The sequence below is a fragment of the Macaca mulatta genome, chromosome 11 (genome assembly GCF_049350105.2).
Source record: "Macaca mulatta isolate MMU2019108-1 chromosome 11, T2T-MMU8v2.0, whole genome shotgun sequence".
Classification (NCBI taxonomy): domain Eukaryota; kingdom Metazoa; phylum Chordata; class Mammalia; order Primates; family Cercopithecidae; genus Macaca; species Macaca mulatta.
The window spans coordinates 15,636,287-15,658,795 of NC_133416.1; the positions used below are offsets into that span (position 1 = coordinate 15,636,287).

Consider the following 22,509-nt stretch of genomic DNA (forward strand, 5'->3'; position numbering starts at 1 on the left):
ACTTCCTCCTGGAATGTGGAGAGTACACACAGGCACTAGCAGAGCATAATGAAAGACCAGGAATTCTCCGCTGTTCAATCAGTGCTCCATCACTCAGAGGCAGGGTTGCAAGGGCTCCTCATGTGTCCCCTTTGCCTTCAGGGCCTCCCTGTACAGCCACCCACAGGACAGTGCACCAGGGTCAGGCAGGGAAGTAAATAAAAGAAGGAATCTGATAATTCCTGACAGTGTGCAGCAGCTGATGCATTTAATGGGGGAGGAAGACTGGGAATCTCGCTTGATGATGACCTAGGACGTCAGTCAGCAGGACACTGGCCCCTTTACTCCCCCTCCCAGGCTGAAACCTTGTGTTTTGCCTTATGCCCATGGTAACCAAGTCTCCTTTTTGGTGAGGAGGAATGGGCTTCAGTAAACAGATCTATTTGTGTGATCCTATTACTCATTTGAAGCAATGTCACTCCTTTTTCCACTGTGGTCTGTGTGTCTGAGTCAGAGACAGCCTACAACAGGGTTCTTTGAATTGATGGCTCACTCCCAGCCACTCTTGACTGACTGCCAGCTTAGCAGGGCGTAGCTTACCAACAAATCTTTTTTTTTTTTTTTTTAAAGCCAGACTGATTCATAGAAACTCCTTTAAAACACGGTGAAAAGAAACCGCCCATTACACACCCCAGTACACCAGCAGGGGAAACTTATAACCTCGGGAGGCAGGTCCCTCCCCTCAGTGCGGTCGCATACCTCCAGAAGAGCGGACCAGGGCTGCTGCCAGCACCCGCCACTCAGAGCGCCTCTGTTGCTGGGACTCTCCAGGTAAGACAGCTCCTAACGCTGAGGGGACTCTCAGCAAACCTTCTCCTTCCTTTCCACGGCTCTCCTTCTTCTGACCCCATCTAAGCTTTGCTTTTACTTTTTTCCTTTGCTATTTTTCTATGATCCTTGAAACTTTTGGCTCAAAGTGGATACAGAGACAACTTTTTCCAGAAAGTTCAGAAAAGTGTATTTTGAGGACGGAGTCTGGGGAAATCAGTGGGATGGGACTGAAATCGTGCCTGGCAGTGGCTGGGTTCTCGTTCTAGGATGTGGAGGGAGCAGGGACTTTGAAACAAACTGGGGTAGGATGCTGTTTAGGGAGGAAACACCACACACCTTGGAAATGACATTGGGAACTGCCCAGATGGTTTTCACCTCAAATCAGTTTTGATTCTGATTGCTTCAGGACTTGAATTTTTTCTCTGCTCGCTGGTTGTTGGTTGGGATTTTTTGGGTGGTAGTGGATAGATAACTGGTTTTCAGTTTATTTTTGACATTGCTTTTCCTGCCTGTTTTCTTCTCTATTCATTTCTGTTTAAATTTAAGTATTTTTTTCTCCTCATAGGATGGGAAGAGGGGGATTGGTTTGTTTAAAGAAAACTGTTGGCCGGGCACGGTGGCTCACGCCTGTAATACTAGCACTTTGGGAGGCTGAGGCGGGTGGATCACCTGAGGTCAGGAGTTCAAGACCAACCTGGCCAACATGGTGAAACCCTGTCTCTACTAAAATGCAAAAATTAGCCAGGCATGATGGCAGGTGCCTGTAATTCCAGCTACTCAGTAGGCTGAGACGGGAGAATTGCTGGAATCCGGGAGACAGTGGTTGCAGTGAGCTGAGATTGCACCACTCAGCTGCCCAGGCTGGAGATCACTCTAGCCTGGGCAGCTGAGTGAGACTCCATCTCAAAAAAAAAGAAAAAAGAAAAAAAAAAAGAAAACCGTTACAGAGTGAAAGAGAGGGAGGCAACTGGTGTTTCAAATGAAACGTGGGAGTGGTTCATTTGGTGGAAGCAGGAGCTGATGAGGATTCCAGATGCCTTCTCTTGGCCAGATGTGGAGGGCGGGGGAGGCAAAAGGGAAGCTGGGTTTGGAGAAGAGGGTGGGGCAGGAGAACATCTGTGCCTGTTAAAAATTGTTGAGTGGCTTTGTGCTTTCACCCCAGAAAAAGCTGCCTTTCAGTGCTCAGTGAAAAGATGGCATATCAGAAACGATAAAAGAACTTTTAAAAGCAAGTGGATGTGGAATTTCTCTGCATGGAAGGCAGTGATTGTTTTGAAATGCCTATCTTTTCTTTCGTTCCCAAAATGTGGTTGTATAAATGCAAATACTCATGCTAATCATGAAGTAAATCAGGAGGAATGAAGAAGGGTGCTTTTTCCTTTTTTTGTTTTTTTTTTTTTTTAGGTTAGCATATTGGGTGAGTGTCTACTGAGGTGTGGCCCATTTCAACGTAAGATACTGGTATATTTTTTTTCCCCAAGTAAACAAGATGAGAATGACAGGATTCAGCTTGTCTGACAAAGTTAGGCTTTTCCTTTAGAAGCGCAGTACGTTGGGAGAGAAGATTTAGATGTAATCAACCCTGTGTTGGGCAGGCAATGCGCCTTGTAAAACTGCCCCAGGGGGGATGATTGAGTAGGCACCAGGGCAACTTTTCAAGATGAAGGGAACTCCTACATTTGCTTCAAATGTTTATTATTTCCACACTACATGGATGTGGATTAGAGAAGCCATTATTAAATCAATAGTGTTAATATCCTGCGAAAATTATACAAATCTTTTAGTTCTGTGCAGGTTAAAACTAATAAGCAATGTCTGTCTAACCAGTCAGCGCACGGAAAGCCCCGAAAACGTTGGGAGTGTAAACCATCATGAACTGCATTATTTGTGGCAACGTTTCACATGATACTGCAGCTTTATACATGAGAAAATATGCTACATGTTACTTTGCTGGAGTTTGAAGACAATTTAGCAAAACGCCGTTTTGATTCCTGCGCTCTGCTCTTCCTCCAAGAAGTAGTGAGAGAATCCCTTAGCTGTGAGAGTTTTTCTGGATTTCAGCTTTGACAATACAGAAATGTGAGGGTTATTCCCGCCACCTCCCGCCTCCCGCTCCACCCCTCCCACCCTCAGGGGCAGATCCAATTCCACCCAGACTCCGAAGAATGGGGCGGGGGCGGGGGCTGCAGGACATCCTGTCTGGCGCCCTGGTCAGAGGGCCCCCCACATTTTACATTGTTTGTGGGTACTACACTGTCTTGGGAGTTGGCAAAAGGCCATCAAGAACCAACTCAACTCGGAGCAGATCACATCCTTAGAATCTGGCTATCTCCCAGGACTGCTGGGCAGACCGCTGGGGAAAGGAAAGACGTCCCTTCTGTGGATTGTGGAAAGGACTTATTACGCCTTCCTCAGCCCTTCCTGCTTCCTCCAGAGACCAGATTAGGCCCATCAAGTTCCCAGCCTTGTCAGTGGGCTTCATGGAGACCCCCTGCCCGGGAATGCAGACCCTCTTGGCTTGCTCTGGGTGGTTCTAGGAATTTCAGGTAGTGCCAGATCCACAGGGGCTACTGGAGAGAGACACCTTGAAGACTTAGGAGAACTTGGGGATGAGGCAAGACTGCTTTTCTGTAGACTCTATGGAGCCTGGTGGGGCACATAACTGAACCGTCGCCACAGGAAAGGGCACGAGGCAAGTCAGTTCCATTTCATCCTTCGTTTTCGTTCACAGAATTCTAAATTTGGGAGGGATCTTGGATCTCATTCATTCTCCTACTGTGTGCAGAAATCTAACTTTTACACCATCTTGAACAGATGGCCATCCTACAGATCTTAAAATTTCCAGATGTGGGGAGCTCAGAACCTCAGTGTGTATCTCCACACTCATTCCCCCAGCAGGCCAGCTCTAATTTTATTAAAGTTCCTTAAATCCAGCAAAATCAACTTCCTTATAACTTCCTGATTCTGCTGACCTGAAACAACTCAGAAAATATCTATTCTGGTTTCGTTGTTGCTCCACCCAATGATCCTTATCCTCTAAACACTTAATGCCTATTTAATATTTAATGAATACAACTTGATGGATCTACATTGCATTATCTTTTCTTCTTCTTCTTTTTTTTTTTTTTTTTTTTTTTTAGCCTAAGGCTCAGAAGGGCAGGGAGCATTTTTGAAGCTTGGAATTATGCTCTTAGTCAATCATACTCACGGGGTTTTTGATTTGGAGGTATTTTCATTTTCTAAATGCATGGATATGGTTCCCTCTTTAACTTCCCACATGTATGTACATAGCTGCCTAACACAAAAGCTCAGGCATATTTGGGACTCTCAGATGTACATACTTGGAGGGACACACCCAGTGTTGCTACCTACTAAGTCATGGTTAGATCAATCCAATACCAGGACACAGGCTTCTAGCTAGGGGATTGTCCCATAACTTGGGGATTGTCCCATAACTTGGTCCATAGTTCACGTAGCCCACGCCTATACATTGTCACCACCCATCATAGTAACTATGGGAGCAGGCTGCCCATCAAATGTAGCCTCCTTGTAATTGCTGGCCAGCAATCTGGGTATCAACCCCTTGAGAAGAGCTCCTACATCTTAACCAGTGTAGAACAGGAATTTTCTCACCATAGGCTTCCCTTTTCTAATACTCTCCCCAGATCCGCCCAGGTGATCTTGAATTTCTGGACTGCACTTGCTATTCAGTAATGAAGGAAGCCCAAATATGGTTCCAGTTAGGGGTTTACTTGAATCTCCATCACCCAGCCCCGACATACACATGTCCTGAAACTACTCTTTGCAACACTTCAGTCCCTGGCATCCTGCCTGGGTAAAACCATTTCCTTCAATTTACCTGGGAGAGTCACTGATAGTGAAGGAGAAAGATGAAAGCACAAACACCTGTGGTGATTGCTGCTTCAGTCTTTTCCTTTTTAACAAAATGTTTGGGTCAAGGTTTTCTTTTGTGTGGTGGAGATGGCATTTCCCTGGAACTACGATGGACTCCTCTGCTGAATGGTGCCCTTGGCCTTATGTGGCTGTGACAGTTTTTCTATTTGCTGAGCCTGTTTCATGAATTGTTTCTTCAAAGAGGGTAGTTGAACTAGAGAGCCCCTTCGGCACAGCTTGAAACCGCGGCAAGAATCCTGGAGCAGATGTCAGACAGCTGACTAGGAAGACAGAGGGGCAGTGGTGTTATCTAGTGGTGTTATCACTAGATAAGTGGTGTTATCACTTGTCTTTTGCTTTCGGAAGTTGAACCTGTTGGTTCTTTCACACCCCTTATGGCTCTGAGATTCTAATATTCAGCCAGGCGTGGTAATCGAGCTACTTGGGAGACTGAGGTGGGAGGATCACTTGAACCCAGGAGTTTGAGAACAGTCTGGGCAACATAGACCTGTCTCTGAAAGAAGAATTTTAAACAGCAGGGCGGGGTGGTGCATGCGGGTAGTCCCAGCTACTTGGGAAGCTGAGGCAGGATGATTGATTGAGCCCAGGGCTTTGAGGCTGCAGTCAGCTATGATTGTACCATTGCACTCCAGCCTGGGTGACGAAACAAGACCCTTCTCAAAACAAAACAAACCAACCAAACAAAACACCAAAAAAGAAACGAAAAACAAAAAAATTAAGATCCTAGCATTTCTGTTTTGAGGAATCCCTTGGGCTGACGCTAGCAGCTAGTTTAATCTGTAAAAATTGATAGAAAAGTGAAACAGGGCAACGCGTGGCATTGAAATGGGCATTTTTCAGAGGATTCTCGTCTCCTAGGTTCCTTGAGGACCCACACAGCCTCCTCTGCCCCATCCATTCACAGATTCTTTAGGCATGGTGTTCCCCGGACTTACTCTCAGCCATGAGCGTTCACCCGGCACTAGGAATAAAAGAAAGAGGTTTGAGTAATTAAACGTAAAGGGTGCCAGCTCACATGAGGAGGGCAGGCTGAGTCTGCGAAGACATTGACAACAGCAAAGCATTCACCAGGAACAGAATCAGGCTCAGGGAGAAACTGAGCTGGCCCTGGGAACAAACTCCACCCTCTTCTCGAGGAGGGAGACCCTGCAGCATGAGGGTGTGGTGTATAGGTGTGGACAGGAGCCAATGAGGAACAATTTGAGAGGAGGAAGAGGAAGGTGTGACTAAGACAGGAGGGAGGGAGGGAGAGCAAGTGGGATGCTATTTCCCAGGCTGTGTGTTGAGGGAGGAGGCAGACAGAAAGACCTAGAAGCGGGAGAAAGAGCTAAGTTGATAGAGAAAGACAAAGTGGATAGACAAAAAGCTAAGTGGATGGAGAAAGAGCAAGGGAGAAGTGATGAGGCTGTTACCCCTCCCATCCTTCCGCTCTTTTTTGGGAACCACCTACCCTCAATGTTTCAGGACAGTCCTTCCGTCAGAATTGTATTCTTTGTCCCCTGTGAAGAATCTTTTGTTGCACTGGTTTCCTCTTGTTTTTTTCAGGATAGTTGACACCTCTTTGGTATCATTTGAGTTTCCGCTATGGGTGCCCACCAGGCTGGAACCTCTTCAATGTTTCTCCTCTTCCAGGTCAGATCAGAGCTGAGAGCAAAACGGGGTCCTTGATCCTTAGACCTCTCGTTTCAAAGACTCAAAGACCCTTCCCCAGGACGCTGGAGAAGGGGAGTTGGAGAGAGGTTTGCGACCCTGAAACAACTAGCTTGGGGCAAGCCAGTGTGTTCACATTGATCTCAGAGAAAGTTCTGAAGCTGAGACCTGGAGCTTCCCTTTACTGAAAGATAGTTTCCAGGTCTGGGTGGGGTGGGGATTCCTGTGGTTAGAAGGTTAGAAGCTTGCTTGGAGTTTGCAGGGGGATCTGGTTCGGGCCTGTGGTGGCCAGGCAGGCTGGCTCTGCTGGGTGGGCCTTCTCCACAAAATGAAGGGAGAAGCAGTGGCCTCTGAAGACCATGTGTTTTTATAATTGACATAGTTTTAAGGGGTGTATGCTGACGCTCTGATTAACTCAGAGAATGTAGGAGGAAAAGAGAGAACAGTAGATCTGGTAGAAGTTCTAGAACTTCCACCAAACCCTAAGCCAAGAGACAGGAGAGAGAAAATCATGCCAGGTGGAAGAGCCCTGCCTGGAAGGTGCGAAATGGCTTCAGTTCTGATTCGATTCCATTTCTCCTTTGGGGACGTGCATTTCCTTCTTATCAAGGGGTTGGACTGAATGACCTCAGTGCCTCTCAACCTCTAAAGAACGAATTGAAATGAAGCCCTGAGCCCACCTGATGGGTCTGGGGTGTCTGTAGGCAAGGGGCCTCCCCTCCAGCTTGCCGCCTTCCAGGAGGCTGCAGCTTTGCTGGTTGAAGCATGTTGCCGCCATCTACTGTTGGTCCCGCCCAAGCGCCACTGGGGCTGGGCCACACCTAGGTTTTCTTCCCAAACCCCTAGTTATTATCTTGGCAGCTTCTCCCTTGAAGACATTCTGGCTGCCAGAACACTCCTTTGTCAAAAGCAGAAGGCAACTCACGCTTCCGTCCTCACCCAGGGAACATCGCCCGATCCCTTAACCAGCTGCAGTCTGGGGGAGTGGGCTGGGCCCCAACTTCACAGCCCAGGTCTGGCCTCAGTCTTTGCAACTGTTGCCCAAATCCACCCCCTCCCTTGGACACAAAGGCGGACAAGCGGAAATAAGAGAGCGAGGTTATTCTCCTTGGGAGCATTTGCAAAAAAATATTCATGCCGCTTGTTTGCTTTTAGCATAATCGTTGGTCTTCAGGCTCTGCCAGGGAAGCATAAGGCCCATTTCCCTGGCCTGAGCCTCTCACTTTACACAGAGGAAGAGACCAACCAACCAGGAACTGTGTGGCCCCCGCTCTGTGCCTGGCACAGGCCTTCAGCCCTCACGCTAATCCTTTGAGGTCTACAGGTCACAGTTCAGGTGTGGTGGAACCAGGATTGGAGCTGAGAAGCCCTGCTCTGTGCTACTTTGAACTCTGTGCCTCTAGGAGCCACTGACGAGAGAAGTTATGTGATTTTTCCAAAGTCAGCAGTTGGTAGGAGGCAGATTTATTATAAGAATCTGGTTCTCCAATAGGTTCTCTCTCATATAGCGGGCTTGCCCCACTCGCAACCCACCCCTTGGCTCCTCACCCCTAACTATGTGAGACTCTGTGCTAGTCTACACAGCACCAGACAAACACGACTTGCTGTATAATCACCCCCATTTATGATAGCCTGCATTTGGGAGATGAAAAAAATAATTGTTTTCCCTGCAGCATGTAGGTTCCTATTACTTTTGCTGCTTGATTGACGATGCTTCCCCTGGTTGTAAAAACTGCCCTGTATTTTCCAACATCAAGTCCTACCTGAGGTTCCTTCCTTCCACACCAAACATGAGCTATGCAGAGGCCGAAGGAAATGGCCCCTGAGAATTCTTTTTCTTTGCATGTTTCCCATGGAGAAATTAATACCCTGCTTTCCCACTCCTGCATAAAAACAATATTGAGAATGGAAAAGTACACTTGATATAAAACAACAATAACAATGGCCAGAGAGGCTCATCCAAGGTCTCATCCACTCAGCCTGCCTTTAATCCCAGTCTTTTCCTCCTCCAGACACATCCTCTCTGGCTGCCCCCAGAAAGGAGTGCTTCCTTTTCTGCTTTTGTGGTAACATGAGCATCCATTTTGCCAACCAAATGATCCTTCATGGGAAACAAACACATCAAAAGCAAACCAACAAAAGCAAAATGCTCCTGACGTGCGCAGAGGACAGAAAGGCTTTCGTGCCACCCTGCGCGGTGTCCTTAGGAAGGAGAGGCAGCTGCGGAGTTTCAGGTGTCACGCTGAGGAAGGTGGTGTGGGGATGGCTGACTCATGGGGGTCAGTTGACCAGAAGCGGCGGCTACGCCTCTCTCTCCCTCCTCATGCCTTGGAGGAAGGGCCATGTCTTTGGTCAGATGCTGTGAGAAAGCTTTCTCCAAAGTTTACAGTTATCCAGAAAGAGATCAGAATTTCACTGTCAGAAAAACATTGTCCAACAAAAAGGGAGTGTCTAGCAGTAATCTCAGGACTGTGTTATGACTTGACTGAGATTTTGAGATCTAAGGTGAGGGCCTCTGGTGAATCTTCTGATAACCTGGTAGTTCTTCTGTGAAGACAACCATGCTAGAAAGAGGAAGAATTAGTCTAGTAGGGTAATGTCACCGGCAGAATTAAAAGTGGTGGTGGTCGTTGCCAAGAGCACACTTGGACGTATTGTCAGAAAAATCTTTCTAACTGGGGAGGGGATCCTGGTAGGTAGTGAGCTCTCCATGACTGGAGGAGGTTAAGCATGATTTAGATAGTTCTTTGGTCTAGATCTGTAGATGACTTTCTTGAACTGAAAAGGAATTTTAAAGACCTCCCTCTTCAGTCCTGAGATTCTATAATTCAAAGAAGTAGAGAGAAAGGTTAAATCTGCAGACAAACTAGCGTTTAGAAATTTAAGACATTCTCTTTGAATTCACTTATTTCCTCTTGAACAAAAGGCAACACACACATATATATCTGTGTGTATTCAAATGCACTCAGGAAACAGTCACATATTTACATAGGTATTTATATAGAAATATATAATAAAGTTTGCATACAATAAGATGCTCAATACATAGTTGTAGTAAAGTATTAAACAATTTCTGAAAAATAATAAAGGACTAAAGTCTATGTATGTTAAAAAAAAAAAAGGAAATATTTTCCCTCTAGAATTCTGTGGTTATTATGAAGTCTTCAGTCATTTTGACATTGATTATTTTTCCATAGGGAAGAAATTATGGGCATCCTTAATTCATTTATTTGTTCATTGAACAGATATTTATTTGGTACCTGTCATAGGCAAGACTCTCCCTTCAGGGACTTAAAATCTTAGGGCTATCATTAGCGGTTTTAATGAAAAGCTATGTGAGGGCAATAAAATAAGAGAGAAAAGAAAACTACTCCTAACCTATGGATCTGGGAAGGCATTTTGGAAGAGGTAGGATTTTAGCTTGGTTGAAAAGAATTTGATAGACTGTCACAGAAAGAAGAATACAAAGCAAGGCTTTTATTTTTGGAAATCCGAGACCTGGGATTGCAGGGGCTGGCTTGAGGTGCTTGGAGCCTCTTTCCTGGTGATTGGTGGTGGTTAGTGGTGGGAGTTTGGAGGTTCTTGAGCAGGGGAGTGCCATGGTCAGATAACCCAGTAGGAGGGTAGAAGATATGTTAGAGGGGAGGCGTTCAGAGACAGGGTCATGGGTGAGGCTGATGCCTTGGTCAGGCTAGGACCTGAACTGGACAGTGGCAGTGGGAATGGAACATAAGGAAGGATGTGAGAGGAGTAATAGAGGTAGAAACTCAGGGTAGGACTGTGAGGTTTTGGGCAACAAAAGTGGAATGAGGGGAAGGGAAGACAGGACATTTGGCAGTGGTCATTACTGCTCTCTTCTCCCCAGAAAAAAACCTGGTCTTTCTTAAGCTGCCATGGAAATGCCAGCCAGATCCATCCCTGCTTCTCAGAAAGCTCTCTCGTGCCCTCTTGTAGAGAAGGCCTCCATGATGCCTCTCATCTGGGAGAATCTTACCCATACTCAAATGAATCATGGAAATCTGAGCCCCGAGGGCCTCCCCCAGTGTTTGCATCGTCTTCAGTCCCTGATTTCTGAGCACGCTCCCCTCTCACCCCTCAGCTAAGGCTAATTCTTCAGTGACTCAAGCCCCAGGATTTTGACCACTTCCTTCACTGAAGAAGTGGGTTTTTGGTTGCTCTGTTCTATTGTATTGCTCCCAGTTATTGTGTTTTAGGCCACACTTAAAGAATTGCTGCTGCCTCCAGGCCCCATGGCAGTTCAATAAGCACACACACTTCTGGACAGGAGGAAGTTATCTGATTCCTAGCTTAGCAATCACGGAGCCAAATTATGCACCTCTAAACTTCCCTTCTGTTTCTTAGAAGTCAATTATTCTCAAAGTCGCTGCAGATTTAGTTACCCACCAGAAAAGGAAAGGCTCCCATGTGGCCCTGAGTAATTTCTCACTGGTCAGAGAACCCTAAAAGTGTAGGCTGCCTGAACAAAGGCAACAAAGCAATGTATGGCAGTCTCAGGTCTGTGTTCCTTTGATTGTTTCATTTGTGTGTGTGTATGTGTGTGTGTGTGTGTGCGTGTGTGTGTGTGTGCGTGTGTGTGTGTGTGGTGCAAGAGGGAGGCAAGAAGCCAATAAAGATTTAAATGGATGGAGATAACTTGAGAGGTTTGGTTATCCCTCTTTCCCTTCTCTCATGTCTCGTATTAGTTAGCCCTTTGGAGCTATAGCCATGAGCAATTTTAATCTTCTTTATTTTATTTTATTTTGAGATGGAGTCTTGCTCTGTTGCCCAGGCTGGAGTGCAATGGAGCGATCTCAGCTCCTTGCAACCTCCACCTACCTGGTTCAAGCGATTTTCCTGCCTCAGCCTCCCCAGTAGCTGGGACTACAGGCGTGTGCCACCACACCCGGCTAATGTCTTGTATTTTTAGTAGAGACTAGGTTTCACCATGTCAGCCAGGATGGTCTCGAACTCCCTCAAGGTTATTTCTATTAACTATAACTAGATTAGCTATTCTGTTAGCTAAGAACTTTATCTAAATACTGAATGGTCAGTGTTTGTGAGGTTTGCATTAGAGCTAGGAGCACAAAGACACGTCTGCTGTAGTGCGGTCTGGGCAATGCGGAAATAAAAGGAAGAACAGTGGTCAGAAACAAAAGATGGTGGTCAGAGGTAGGGAACTGCAAGCCTGTCCATTAGGGCAGAAAAAACAGAAAAGGGATATCAGAGACCCGTGTGTGGCTCTGAGGTGCTGATCTCCATTTCTGTTAACAATACTTCTCTCCAGAGTCACCATACATGGCTCCTATACCTTCCTCAGTTTCCCACCCAGCCCCTGACTGCCCCTGTGCCACGTATGTTAGGTAGGTGAGGCTTAAGAAAGAGATCATCCTCCACTCACAGCGGTGGGTACAGAAATGTGTTCCTGGCATCCACATAGAAGTCAGTGGATGGCCTGTTCTTTAAAAATGCAATGAATTGATAAGCTCTGCTGGCCTAGGTCTGGGAGTCTAAGCACCACAAATGAACGCTGTTATGAGCATTCCCCTACAACTTTGGGACTGCCCAGTGCACCAAATGCTCTGCAAAAAGCAGGTTTTGCTTCAAAGTATTCAGAATTGCAATGCTGTGATTCTCTGCATCTTGGTTTGTGCTGCCTCACTAGGACTGGGGTATGCTTTCCACTGGAGAGTGCCACCCATAGCATTTTGGAGAGGGGTGACGGAGAAGTCTACTATTGTTTTAGTGAAACACACTGCTAAGAAGTAAGTAGTAGCCACCAACACTTCCAATGTATAAATTCTCATACATGGTATTTTTTTCAGTGCCTTTGTATGAAGCAAGATTCACAGTGGGGCAGGGAATGAATCTCCCCACAAGCTACCCTGCAAGTAATGGGTGGGTGGAAGTTTTAGGAGCAAGGGTTCTTCTGCTATTCTACTCTGCTATTTGATAAGTGCATAGACATTTACCCATTAGGTACCACTAATGGCTTTTTCATAAAGACCTCAATGATCACCCCCTCCCAGACTGAGGGGTCCCCTGGGGGCAAGAGGTATCTAGCCCAGTATAGAGACTGGGTAACTAGGGATGATTCAGCCCAGAAACTCAAGATGATAATTCATTCTGTTTTCACCTGTGTTGGGGGAAGGCCATTGAAAGTAATGGAAGCCCCTCTAAACTGACAGTGATATTAGTAAAACCTGACAAATAATGGGCCAGTGAAAAGATGGAGAAGTTGTAGCTCAAGCTAAACAGCCTCTCCTTCTGGCTGGATACAGCAGCTAAAAGCAGAGAGAACTGTGTGTTTCGCACAAGAAGACCACTTGCTAACTCCAGACATTTTGCTTCTTTCCATGGTGAAAAGACAGGGAGGGCACAATCACAAAAATCCAAGATGAAAGAGAGTTGCTCTTTTGCTTGATTCTCACATCCATTCTTCCAGCCTGCAATGGGCGGGGCATATGGTCAGCTGGATCCAGGGGCCAGGAACTCACACACACCACCAGGGCTGTGACGCATGGGTCCAGGTAGAGGTGCCGTGGGAGGGGTCATTGAGACAGAGAGTGTGAGCTGGGCAGAGGAAATCAGACTTGACTTTAGGGGTTACAGAGCAACCCAAGGAGACAAAATGCCGCTGAATTCCCAACACCCTATCAGGGAGGGAATGTTTTCTGTGACTCATTTAAGTGGCTTCACTTGGTGGATTATATTCTGTTATTGGCCCCTCCAGCCTTTCCCGCTTTTAAGAAGAGGATGTTTGTAAATTAGAAGCAACAGGAACAAGAAAGTCATTTGAAGAGCCCGAGGAGGATTAAACATCAGTATTTGTTATGTAATATTTGCAATTCTCTGCAATCAGCCTGTTCCTTTCCCCATAGGGGGCAAGGAGATCAGGATCTGGTGAGGTGTGAATCTTGGGGCGTATGAGGAAGTTGGGCTGAGAAAGTGAACTGTCTCCTAGTCTTTCCCGAGGGTGTGCTCTTAAAGGTCTCCCCGCTTAAGGAGCAAGGGTCAGACAAATGACAATTTCTAAGAGGACTGAAAGGATTTTATACACCCTGCCTCGTGGACTACACAGCAGATACCTTATTACTTGCACTTAACATGGGGCAGCCTAGCGATTGAGTAACTGGGTTGAGTTGGCAACAGCTACCTGGCTTCACTTATGAATAATAGTAATAATAATAACCACAGCTAAAGCAACCCCATTATTAGTAGCTGCCATGTGCCAGACACTAGGTGTTTTACATAAACAATCTGAATTCATCCTCACACTTCCCTTTGCAATTGACATTGCGACTTCCACTTTCTAAATGAGGAAACTGAGATGAGCGGTCAAATAACTGGATACGATTCTAATTCAACCTCCGATTCAAAAAACTCTTTTTGCTGTGCATTTAAGTCAAGCAGAAAATTGTGGAGGTGTGCTAGAACCCGAGAAAAGCAAAAATGAATTTGAATGTGTGGGGAGATTATTAATAGCAGACATGAAAGCTCCAACCTCTCCCCTGAAAAGGCAGGATAAACGTCATAATTTTTGCATTCGCAGTTAAATTGGACACATAAAAAAACAGCCTGGTTTGGAAGGAAGTGGCCAGATTGGGAAGGGGCTGCTGGAGAGGGTCAGGGAGAATGGTGGAAGCAGTGTCTGCCTCTCATTCCTTGCTTGCAGAGAGCAAGGCACCCTGATGTATATTAGATCATTCTAGATTTTTGGTTGCCTGATGAAGAAAGTGAGAGGAGATAAAAGGCATGTGAAGTGTTGGAATTATAGTATCAGTGCTCTCTAATAAATACTGGTATGGCATTAAAGTGGCTCAAGCACATTCAAGGCATCAATTAAATTAGGTGGAGTGAGAGAGGGCAGTGGAACAACTGCAGGACGCGCCTGGCCATCTCCTCCCTTGGTTAGGGCATCCACACATCCATTCTGCCTAGGGTGTGAATAACCTCAAGCCCTTTCCTTTTGATGTCCCTCTGAGCCTGCACTGCTTTGTGACAGTCTTAGGCATGACAAAGCTCTCCTTCTGTAGCTGACATAAATCAGAATAGCCTCCCCCATGTGTATCCTTCACACTTCCTTTATTTCCTAGGCTTTATGATCAATGGGCTCCCTTCTTCTCTGCTGCCATTACGGCTGAAAACTTTTGTTTATCCATGTACATTCTTAATCAATGTTAGTTCCCAATCCTCCCATCCTGTGATTTATGCATTTGCCTATCTTCTGTATTGAGTCCTGAAGGGTTGGAATTTGTGTAAATGTCATGTACAAGAAGGCACATTTGGTGGTATCTCAAGTTGCATACAGAACCATCACACTGAGCTGTGGAAAATATGACTCTCTGCCCAGACCAATGGCAGGCTTTCTGCCATGAGGCACACAGAGTCCAGAGGCTCAGGTATAGTAATACTAGTCTGAAATGCTCAGTCGGGAGTGACCAGACCATTAAACTGTAATTAGGTTGTTATAATTATTGAAAACCAAACAGCATTATAATAATAGAATTGTGTCTTTCACATTTTATATCTCATCCGGGATCAAATTAGTAGCCTATTCAGTATATGGGCATTGAGTAATAGCTGCTATTCTTCAGAAGGCATTCGCTTCTATTAAAAGTGCTGGGTGAGCAATTCGATGAAAGCATGGACATTTTCCTAGTGGAAAATGGACATTTATATGACATTGTTGCACAGAGACCTGGAAATTATAAAGGTCTACTTCTTTGAAAATCACAGTCCTATTTGTAACCTCTAAAACACAAACAAAATAAAATAGTAGCAGTTATCATAAAATGTTCTTGTTCCTTACTTGAAATAGACAGTATTAGAGAACTGAGTATGTAAATGCCTAAGAAGAAACCAAATTCTGTTTCCATGTAGGTATGTATAACTGGATGAATAGGCACTTAGGCAAATCAGAGCTAGGTTACAGGGGTGTTTTCAGGAATTTATGATTCGATTGTGATGGTTTTTAGAGCAGCTCTTCCCCAGGTTAGCAGAGAGCCCACATGTGTGGGAAAACTGAGTCGTCTTATCAAATCCAACAGTAACCGTTTTTGTCCCTTTCTTTTTCTTTTCAGAACTCTTTGCTCACGAGTTACCAAAAAACCAAAAGCCAAGATGTTGGTATTGCTGGCTGGTATATTTGTGGTCCACATCGCCACTGTTATTATGCTATTTGTTTGCACCATTGCCAATGTGAGTAATATGCTTTTGTTTATTCACTCATTGAGAAATCATTCGAATATTTACATCAAGTGCACAAAAGAAGTTTAAGCCACAGCCCTTGCCCTTCATGAACTTACAGCTCAGTTGTGGGAAAACAAAATAAACACACGCTTGCCCTTCAAACAATTAAATAACAAGAGGATAAAGGTGAATGGCCACAGGAGCGATCCTGCCAGAGCTGTAGGTGGTTAAGGGCTGGAGGATCTAGTGTGGCTTCTTCGGGCTCTAGAAGAGCCTTCCCAGAAGCAGGTGTGAGTGGAGCTTGAGGTGAACCTGGAGGACTGGTAGATGACTGAGGTTTCTCTTAGTGAAAGAGGGAAGGTGGAAGGATCATAGGGATGCATTCAGGTGGGAGTGCTAGCAAAGGAGCACATGTAGGAAGGACAAGCTTTGGTCAGAGGATAAGGAGGACACACACCTAAGTGGCCGGAGCCGGACTTCCCCTTCTGAGAAGCTTGATTAGAAGGATAGATAGGAAGGAGAGGATGACAGGCTTTGACTGCCAGACCAGCGAATTCAAATTTTGAGCAAAGAGTAGCCTGTGAAAGCGGAGTTTTGCAAGATTAACCCAGTGCCACTTAATTAACTAACTCAGACAAAACAAGAAAAAAAAAAAAAAGTGGAGGGAGTCTTTTCTCTCTGAACCCTGGGCTACTCTGACCTCTAGTGATGGCTTATAGCACCCAATTTGCTTTTACTTGTGCTTTTCTCAGAAAAAACAAGCCAGCTCCTTGGACTTAAAAACCAAGGCCACCAATCACTAGGCCGGCAAACCATGGTTTCAGAATCTGTTTAGGTCCCTATCACAGTTAAAGTATAAATGAGTTTTAAAGTTCAGTTAGAAGAGCTTTGCAAACATTGGTGGGTGTGATCATAAGCAAGGCTAATTTAAGAATAACTGTGATAAGGCAACCTCCACCCATGCAACCTCCTCATTTTGTAATTTAGCCATTCTATATGTCAACTCTTACATCTATCCAGATAAATCTGATAAGCTTCTTCAAAGTGTATTAATGAGCTCCAAAGTGCTGTGTGTCTGTGAATTACCAGCCCCTAATATACGGCTCGGCACACAGCTGTTTACTGAATGAAGAGCAGGGATTGGCGCAGGTGATTGCATGTGCCTGGCCCCGCCTTTCCAGTGTGTGCATTTGTGTGTATGTAGACAGAACCCTGCACTTGTTTTCTATTCTAGAAGGATGATTCCTTTTCTTGGGCCAGGCAGGAAGGGATGGCGGCACCATCATGAGCCTGGGGGAATCCATTCAAGTCACCCTTCAACTTTTAGTAGCCCCTACAGGAAAGCACTTGCTGTAGTATTTTACTATCAAATTACTTTGCATGTTGTGACAGTGAAGTTTGATCCTTCTGTTTAGATGAAAGGGGCTTATTAACCACCAGATTCATTGTTATTTTCCCAGTAGGTCTTATGTTTTTTAATTGTTTCCAGTTGGACATTTCACTTTTTTTTCCTGGTCAACCAGGGATTTAAAAGAAACAATCTTGTTAGAGTATATGAATTGCACACACTTAAGCCAGCTTCTTCATCCTGGATTTCTGTTTCTCAGAACCTTAGAATTTTAAACCACTGTGGTTGAATTACTTCCGTTTATTTTAAGTCATGAAGATCGTAGAACCCAAAGAGGGCTAGGTGATTTCTTTCTGGGTTTCACATTCTTCTGTCTCTCTTCTCTTGGGATCTTTGTGACTTCAGTTTTAATCAGACCTTATTTCCACCCACAGATAGGCTGCTTAGCCATCGTTATGGCTAGATAAAGTGTCTTCATTAATATTTGATCCCGATGTAAGCTGATTTGTTATTTTCTTTTTAAATCAGAGGGTCAGCTTTCAATCAACATTTTCTTTCCTTCTGGTTTCAGGTCTGGGTGGTTTCCAACGCGGGAAATGCATCAGTAGGTCTTTGGAATAACTGTACCAACACTCTCTGCAATGGGACCCTGTCATACGCCCATGAAGGTATATATAAAGATATTGACCCAGTGCTGACAATAGGTGTGGTCAGGGAATGTTCGGCCCCTGGAGTGACCCCATGCCCTTGTTCTCCTCGCCCTGTGTCTACAGATGCCCTGAAGACAGTGCAGGCCTTCATGATTCTCTCTATCATCTTCTCTGCCATCTCTCTCCTGGTCTTCGTGTTCCAGCTCTTCACCATGGAGAAGGGAAACCGGTTCTTCCTCTCGGGGGCCACCATGCTGGTGTGCTGTGAGTATCTCATGGGTTGAGTCCAGTTTACATTGTTAAGTCCATCTTACCATGGGGGCTACTGGCAACTTGGACAGATTAGCACATGGTTCAGTGAAACTTCCTTGTGCAATTTTCTCCTCTGGTTATTTGTTCTCTCATGGAAAACCTTGAACTGCTGCTTGGGTTAAGAACCCTCATCTTCTTCATTGTTCAAAACCAGTGCTCCTTGGTAGCTACCAAGTGGCAGCGCATTATCTGTCAATAGCACGTGTATACAAGACACTTGAAGAAGGCAGAAAGGTAGGAGTTCTCAGAAAGATGAAACCACTGCCACAATGCACACAATGATTGTGATTCTCATTTAATTGTTGTTCTTTCCCAATATACTCGGGTTGGTGGAAGGACATGCTCTTTTTCATCCCTGATTAGCTTTCCTAGACCCACAAGGGCCAGACAGAACAGCTGGGTGGTAGGCATGAGGTTCTGTGTTTTACATCACACTATGGACACACAAATGAGCGCAGATATGAGAGCCCAGACACCTCTAATTTATCGACATACCATTGAGCTTGGCCCAGGGGACATCCATCAGAACTCCTGTTTAGGGACAAACAACCAGAGTTCATTTTCCTATTGCTAATGAGGGAAATAGGATCTTCTTAAAATTAGAAAAACTTTTTCTCGATGTTAATGTAAGAAAACACACTGACACATCTCCTTTTCCCCTGCAGGGCTGTGCGTGCTGGTGGGGGTGTCCATCTACACTAATCGTTATGCGAATGACTATAACACCTACTACGGGTCGGAAGATCACCACGGCTATTCCTATATCCTGGCCTGGATCTGCTTCTGCTTCAGCTTCATCATCGGCGTTCTCTATCTGGTCCTGAGAAAGAAATAAGGCCAGACGAGTTCATGGGGATCTGGGGGGTGGGGAGGAGGAAGCCGTTGAATCTGGGAGGGAAGTGGAGGTTGCTGTACAGGAAAAACCAAGATGGGGAGGGGGGAGGGGGAAGAAAAGGGGGAGCTCAAATCCCAAACCATTACTGAGGAGATTGTCTGCTGCCAAGCCCCCGCCCTGGGGAGAAAGTAGTTGGCTAGTACTTTGATGCTCCCTTGATGGGGGCCAGAGAGCCTCCCTGCAGCCACCAGACTTGGCCTCCAGCTGTTCTCAGTGACACACACTGTCTGGGGCCCCATCAGCTGCCACAACACTAGCCCCACTTCCGAGGTGAATTCTGGGTCATGCACTGAGGTCCACAGACCTACTGCACCGAGTTAAAATAGCGGTACAAGTTCTGGCAAGAGCAGATATTGTCTTTGTGATGAATACGATAAGCCTGGAAGCCATCCTGCCCTTCTGACCCAAAGCAAAACATCACATTCCAGTTTGAAGTGCCTCCTGGGGGGGCTTTGGCCTGCGAGCCATTGTCCCTCTTTGGAACAGATACTTAGCTCTGTGGAATTCAGTGACAAAATGGGAGGAGGAGAGAGAGTTTGTAAGGTCACCTTGGTGGGTTAGCTAAACCAAGAAGGAGAGCTTTTCACAATGGAAAACCTGGGGGATGCTCAGAGCCCAGTCCAGACCTCACACACGGCTGTCCCTCATGGAGACCTCAAGCCATGGTCTTTGCTAGGCCTCTCGCTTAAAGCCAAGTCAGTTCTTCTGGAGTTTCTCTAAAGTTACTAGTGAACAATTTGGTGGTGAAAGTACTACACAAACTGTGGGATCCAAGGGGCAGTCTTGCAACAGTGCCATATTAGGGTTATATTTTTAGGATTCCCCTCAATGCAGTCAATGTTTCTTTTAAGTATACAACAGGAAAGAGTTGGACATGGCTGCTTGTAGCACAATCCTATTACTCTTCCTGTTAACTGTTTTTGAAGAAGTTTTGTCTAATGATCAATATTGAGGATCAGGGCTCCTAGGCTCAGTAGTAGCTCTGGCTTAGACACCAGCTGGAGTGATCAACTCTTAGGGACCCTGCCTATCCCACTTCACAGGTGAGGCATGGCAATTCTGGGAGCTGATTAAAACACACGTAAACCAAAACCAAACAACAGGCCCTTGGGTGAAAGGTGCTATATAATTGTGAAGTATTAAGCATACTATATTTCAGCCATGATAAGAACAGAGTGCCTGCATTCCCAGGAAAATGAGAAAATCCCATGAGATAAATAAAAATCTAGGTGATGGGCAGATCTTTTCTTTAAAATAGAAAAGGAAAAACTCTTGTAGTACCTAGTCAGATGGTAGATGAGCTGCCTGCAGCTGCAGGAGCACCTCTATATAGTACTTAGAAGTAGTATGTTATTCCTGGTTAAGCAGGCATTGCTCTGCCCTGGAGCAGCTATTTTAAGCCATCTCAGATTCTGTCTAAAGGGGTTTTTTGGGAAAACTTTTTGTTTATTGCCCTGAGAAGGTCTACCCCAGGGAGAATCTGAGACATCTTGCCTACTTTTCTTTATTAGCTTTCGCCTCATCCATTTCTTTTATACCTTTCATTTTTGGGGATTTGTTATGCCATGATTTCTGGTATTTATGTAAAAGGATTATTACTAATTCTATTTCTTTATGTTTATTCTGGTTAAGGAAATGTTGAGGGCAAGCCACCAAGTTACCTGGGTTGGGGTTAGAGAGATTGGCCAGCAAAAACTGTGGGAAGATGAACTTTGTTATTATGATTTAATTATCACATGGTTATAGAAGGCTGTCTTAGTGCAGAAGTATACTTACATATCAGACATATCCAACGGAAATACTCAAATTTTGTTAAGAAGTTGAACTATGACTGGAGTAAACCATGTATCCCTTATCTTTTACTTACTGTTCTGTGACATTTATGTCTCATGTAATTTGCATTATTTTGGTGGATTGTTCTAGTACTGTATTGGGCTTCTTCGTTAATAGATTATTTCATATACTATAATTGTAAATATTTTGATACAAATGTTTATAACTCTAGGGATATAAAAACAGATTCTGATTCCCTTCATTGTGTGAATGTTTTCTTTCTAAAAAAAATGTGGAAAAATATGGATAGTTGTGACATTTATCCCTCATTAACTGCCTATCAGTTTGATTTGGACAACTTGACATTTATTTGAGACATTAAGCTACTTTCTGGTAATATATTAGGCATTTCTGCAATAGCTCTTTCAGGCAACTGAATGTTATTAAGCATAGTTTTATCTTGCTTTAATTAAACCTCTTAGGCAAAACATGAAACTTCATAAGCTAATACATTAGAAAGAGTTTATGATTTTAAATCAGAAATGCTTGTGACATTAAGAAATGAGGCACTTGTAAAGTTTCTTTGAAATAGCCAGCTCCTCTAGTGTGTCTTCAAAATATAAAGTGATTCACAAAGGCACGCATCACACCTATTTGTAGCAGCCCATTCATTACATAAACCAGGGCATACCTCTGTGGGCCCTGTGAGTGAAGGGAGGCTTCACTACTTTCTGTGAGCAGTAAGGACTGGCAACTTTCTGTGAGTGATTAGGACCAGGTAAAGACTGCATATCCTTGTGTCATGTCAGCACCAATACGATAAGGAGGGTTTGAATGTGGAGCAGGCAATCTTCCAGCCCCTTCTTGTCCCGGATGAAATAACTGCACAGAGTAATGCACCAAAAATACACAATGGAGGCTGAAAAGTTCAACATATTTTAAATCAATTAATCAAATTGCATTGATTCCTGATGCCTTCTCAGAGGCCTACATGATTTCTTAGATTGCTCTGAGAAATTATCATAAGAGGTCCACTTCCCTCACTTAGCTCCCCCAGGGATTTCTTTTCTCCTGTGTCATACACCCAGTCCTAAATCAACCCCCCAGACTATCTTTCCATCCCTTCTCCAGAGGGAACTTTTCTCAGACTCTGCAACAAACTCCTGGCTCTATCCAGAGTATCCTCTGCTTCAAAGATTGGTATCTTTCTCCTCAAAAGCCTGGATGGTGAATGGGGGTGTATTAGTCAGAATTCTCCAGAGAAACAGAAACAATAAGATTCGCATGTGTGTGCATATATATAAAGGAATTGACTCACATGATTATGAAGACAGGCAAGCCCAAAGTCTGCAGGGGGTGGGCCAGCAGAGAGCTGGTGCTGCAGTGCAGGTCTGAAAGTTGCCAGAGTCCCTTTTATAGAGAAGCTTAATAAATATTTGTTGAATTAAATGTCTTAGGTGGAGACAAATAGAATTAAAGTGGTTAAGTAAATACTCTTAGGTGAAATTTGTGCAAATTATGAGTGTAAAGAGGGTGAGCTACAGAGCTCTCCATGACCACTCAAGAATGGGACCCACAGGCAAATGATAACTTATTCATTGATCAAGGTGATAAACTTGAGTTATCAAATGATTAATAGATAACGATCTCACTTTGCCTTGGAATTAGCCATCGCAGTCCCTGTGTTAAAACCCCACTGGCTTTCAGGCATGGAAAAAAATTTCAGAAAGGCCTTGAAAGAAGGCACATGAAGACCAAAAGGATATCGAGCAGGGCTCCATACTTGAATAAAGGAAGAAACTCTCTTCAATGTTTACTAAGAAATAGATAGATGTCCTAGCGAAAATGTTTAAAAGTATTTGAAGAAGAGCTAGATTTTGTAGGGGGAGAGAAGGGAATAGGATAGGCTGCTGGGAGGCAAAATGAAAAGAAGAAAATTTGTTGGAAATTTTGGAGTAGATTGTGAG

The 22,509-nt window shown here is 44.7% G+C and overlaps 1 protein-coding gene across 1 annotated transcript; it reads left to right on the forward strand.

Moving 5' to 3' along the window:
* The first annotated feature begins 327 nt into the window (after positions 1–327).
* Positions 328–20,804, forward strand: EMP1 (epithelial membrane protein 1). Its single transcript, XM_001087779.5, has 5 exons — positions 328–810; positions 15,456–15,573; positions 17,484–17,580; positions 17,686–17,826; positions 18,540–20,804. The coding sequence occupies exons 2-5, from the start codon at positions 15,496–15,498 to the stop codon at positions 18,707–18,709; spliced, it is 486 nt and encodes a 161-aa protein (XP_001087779.3). The 5' UTR covers positions 328–810; positions 15,456–15,495; the 3' UTR covers positions 18,710–20,804.
* Positions 20,805–22,509: the final 1,705 nt, after the last annotated feature.

What these genes read in the sequence shown, in the direction of transcription:
- EMP1 (XM_001087779.5), top strand. Translation starts at nt 15,496, where the DNA reads ATGTTGGTATTGCTGGCTGGTATATTTGTGGTCCACATCGCCACTGTT. An exon ending in TTGTTTGCACCATTGCCAAT is followed by an intron (nt 15,574 to 17,483) that starts GTGAGTAATATG and finishes TTCTGGTTTCAG; the next exon opens with GTCTGGGTGGTTTCCAACGC. An exon ending in CCTGTCATACGCCCATGAAG is followed by an intron (nt 17,581 to 17,685) that starts GTATATATAAAG and finishes CTGTGTCTACAG; the next exon opens with ATGCCCTGAAGACAGTGCAG.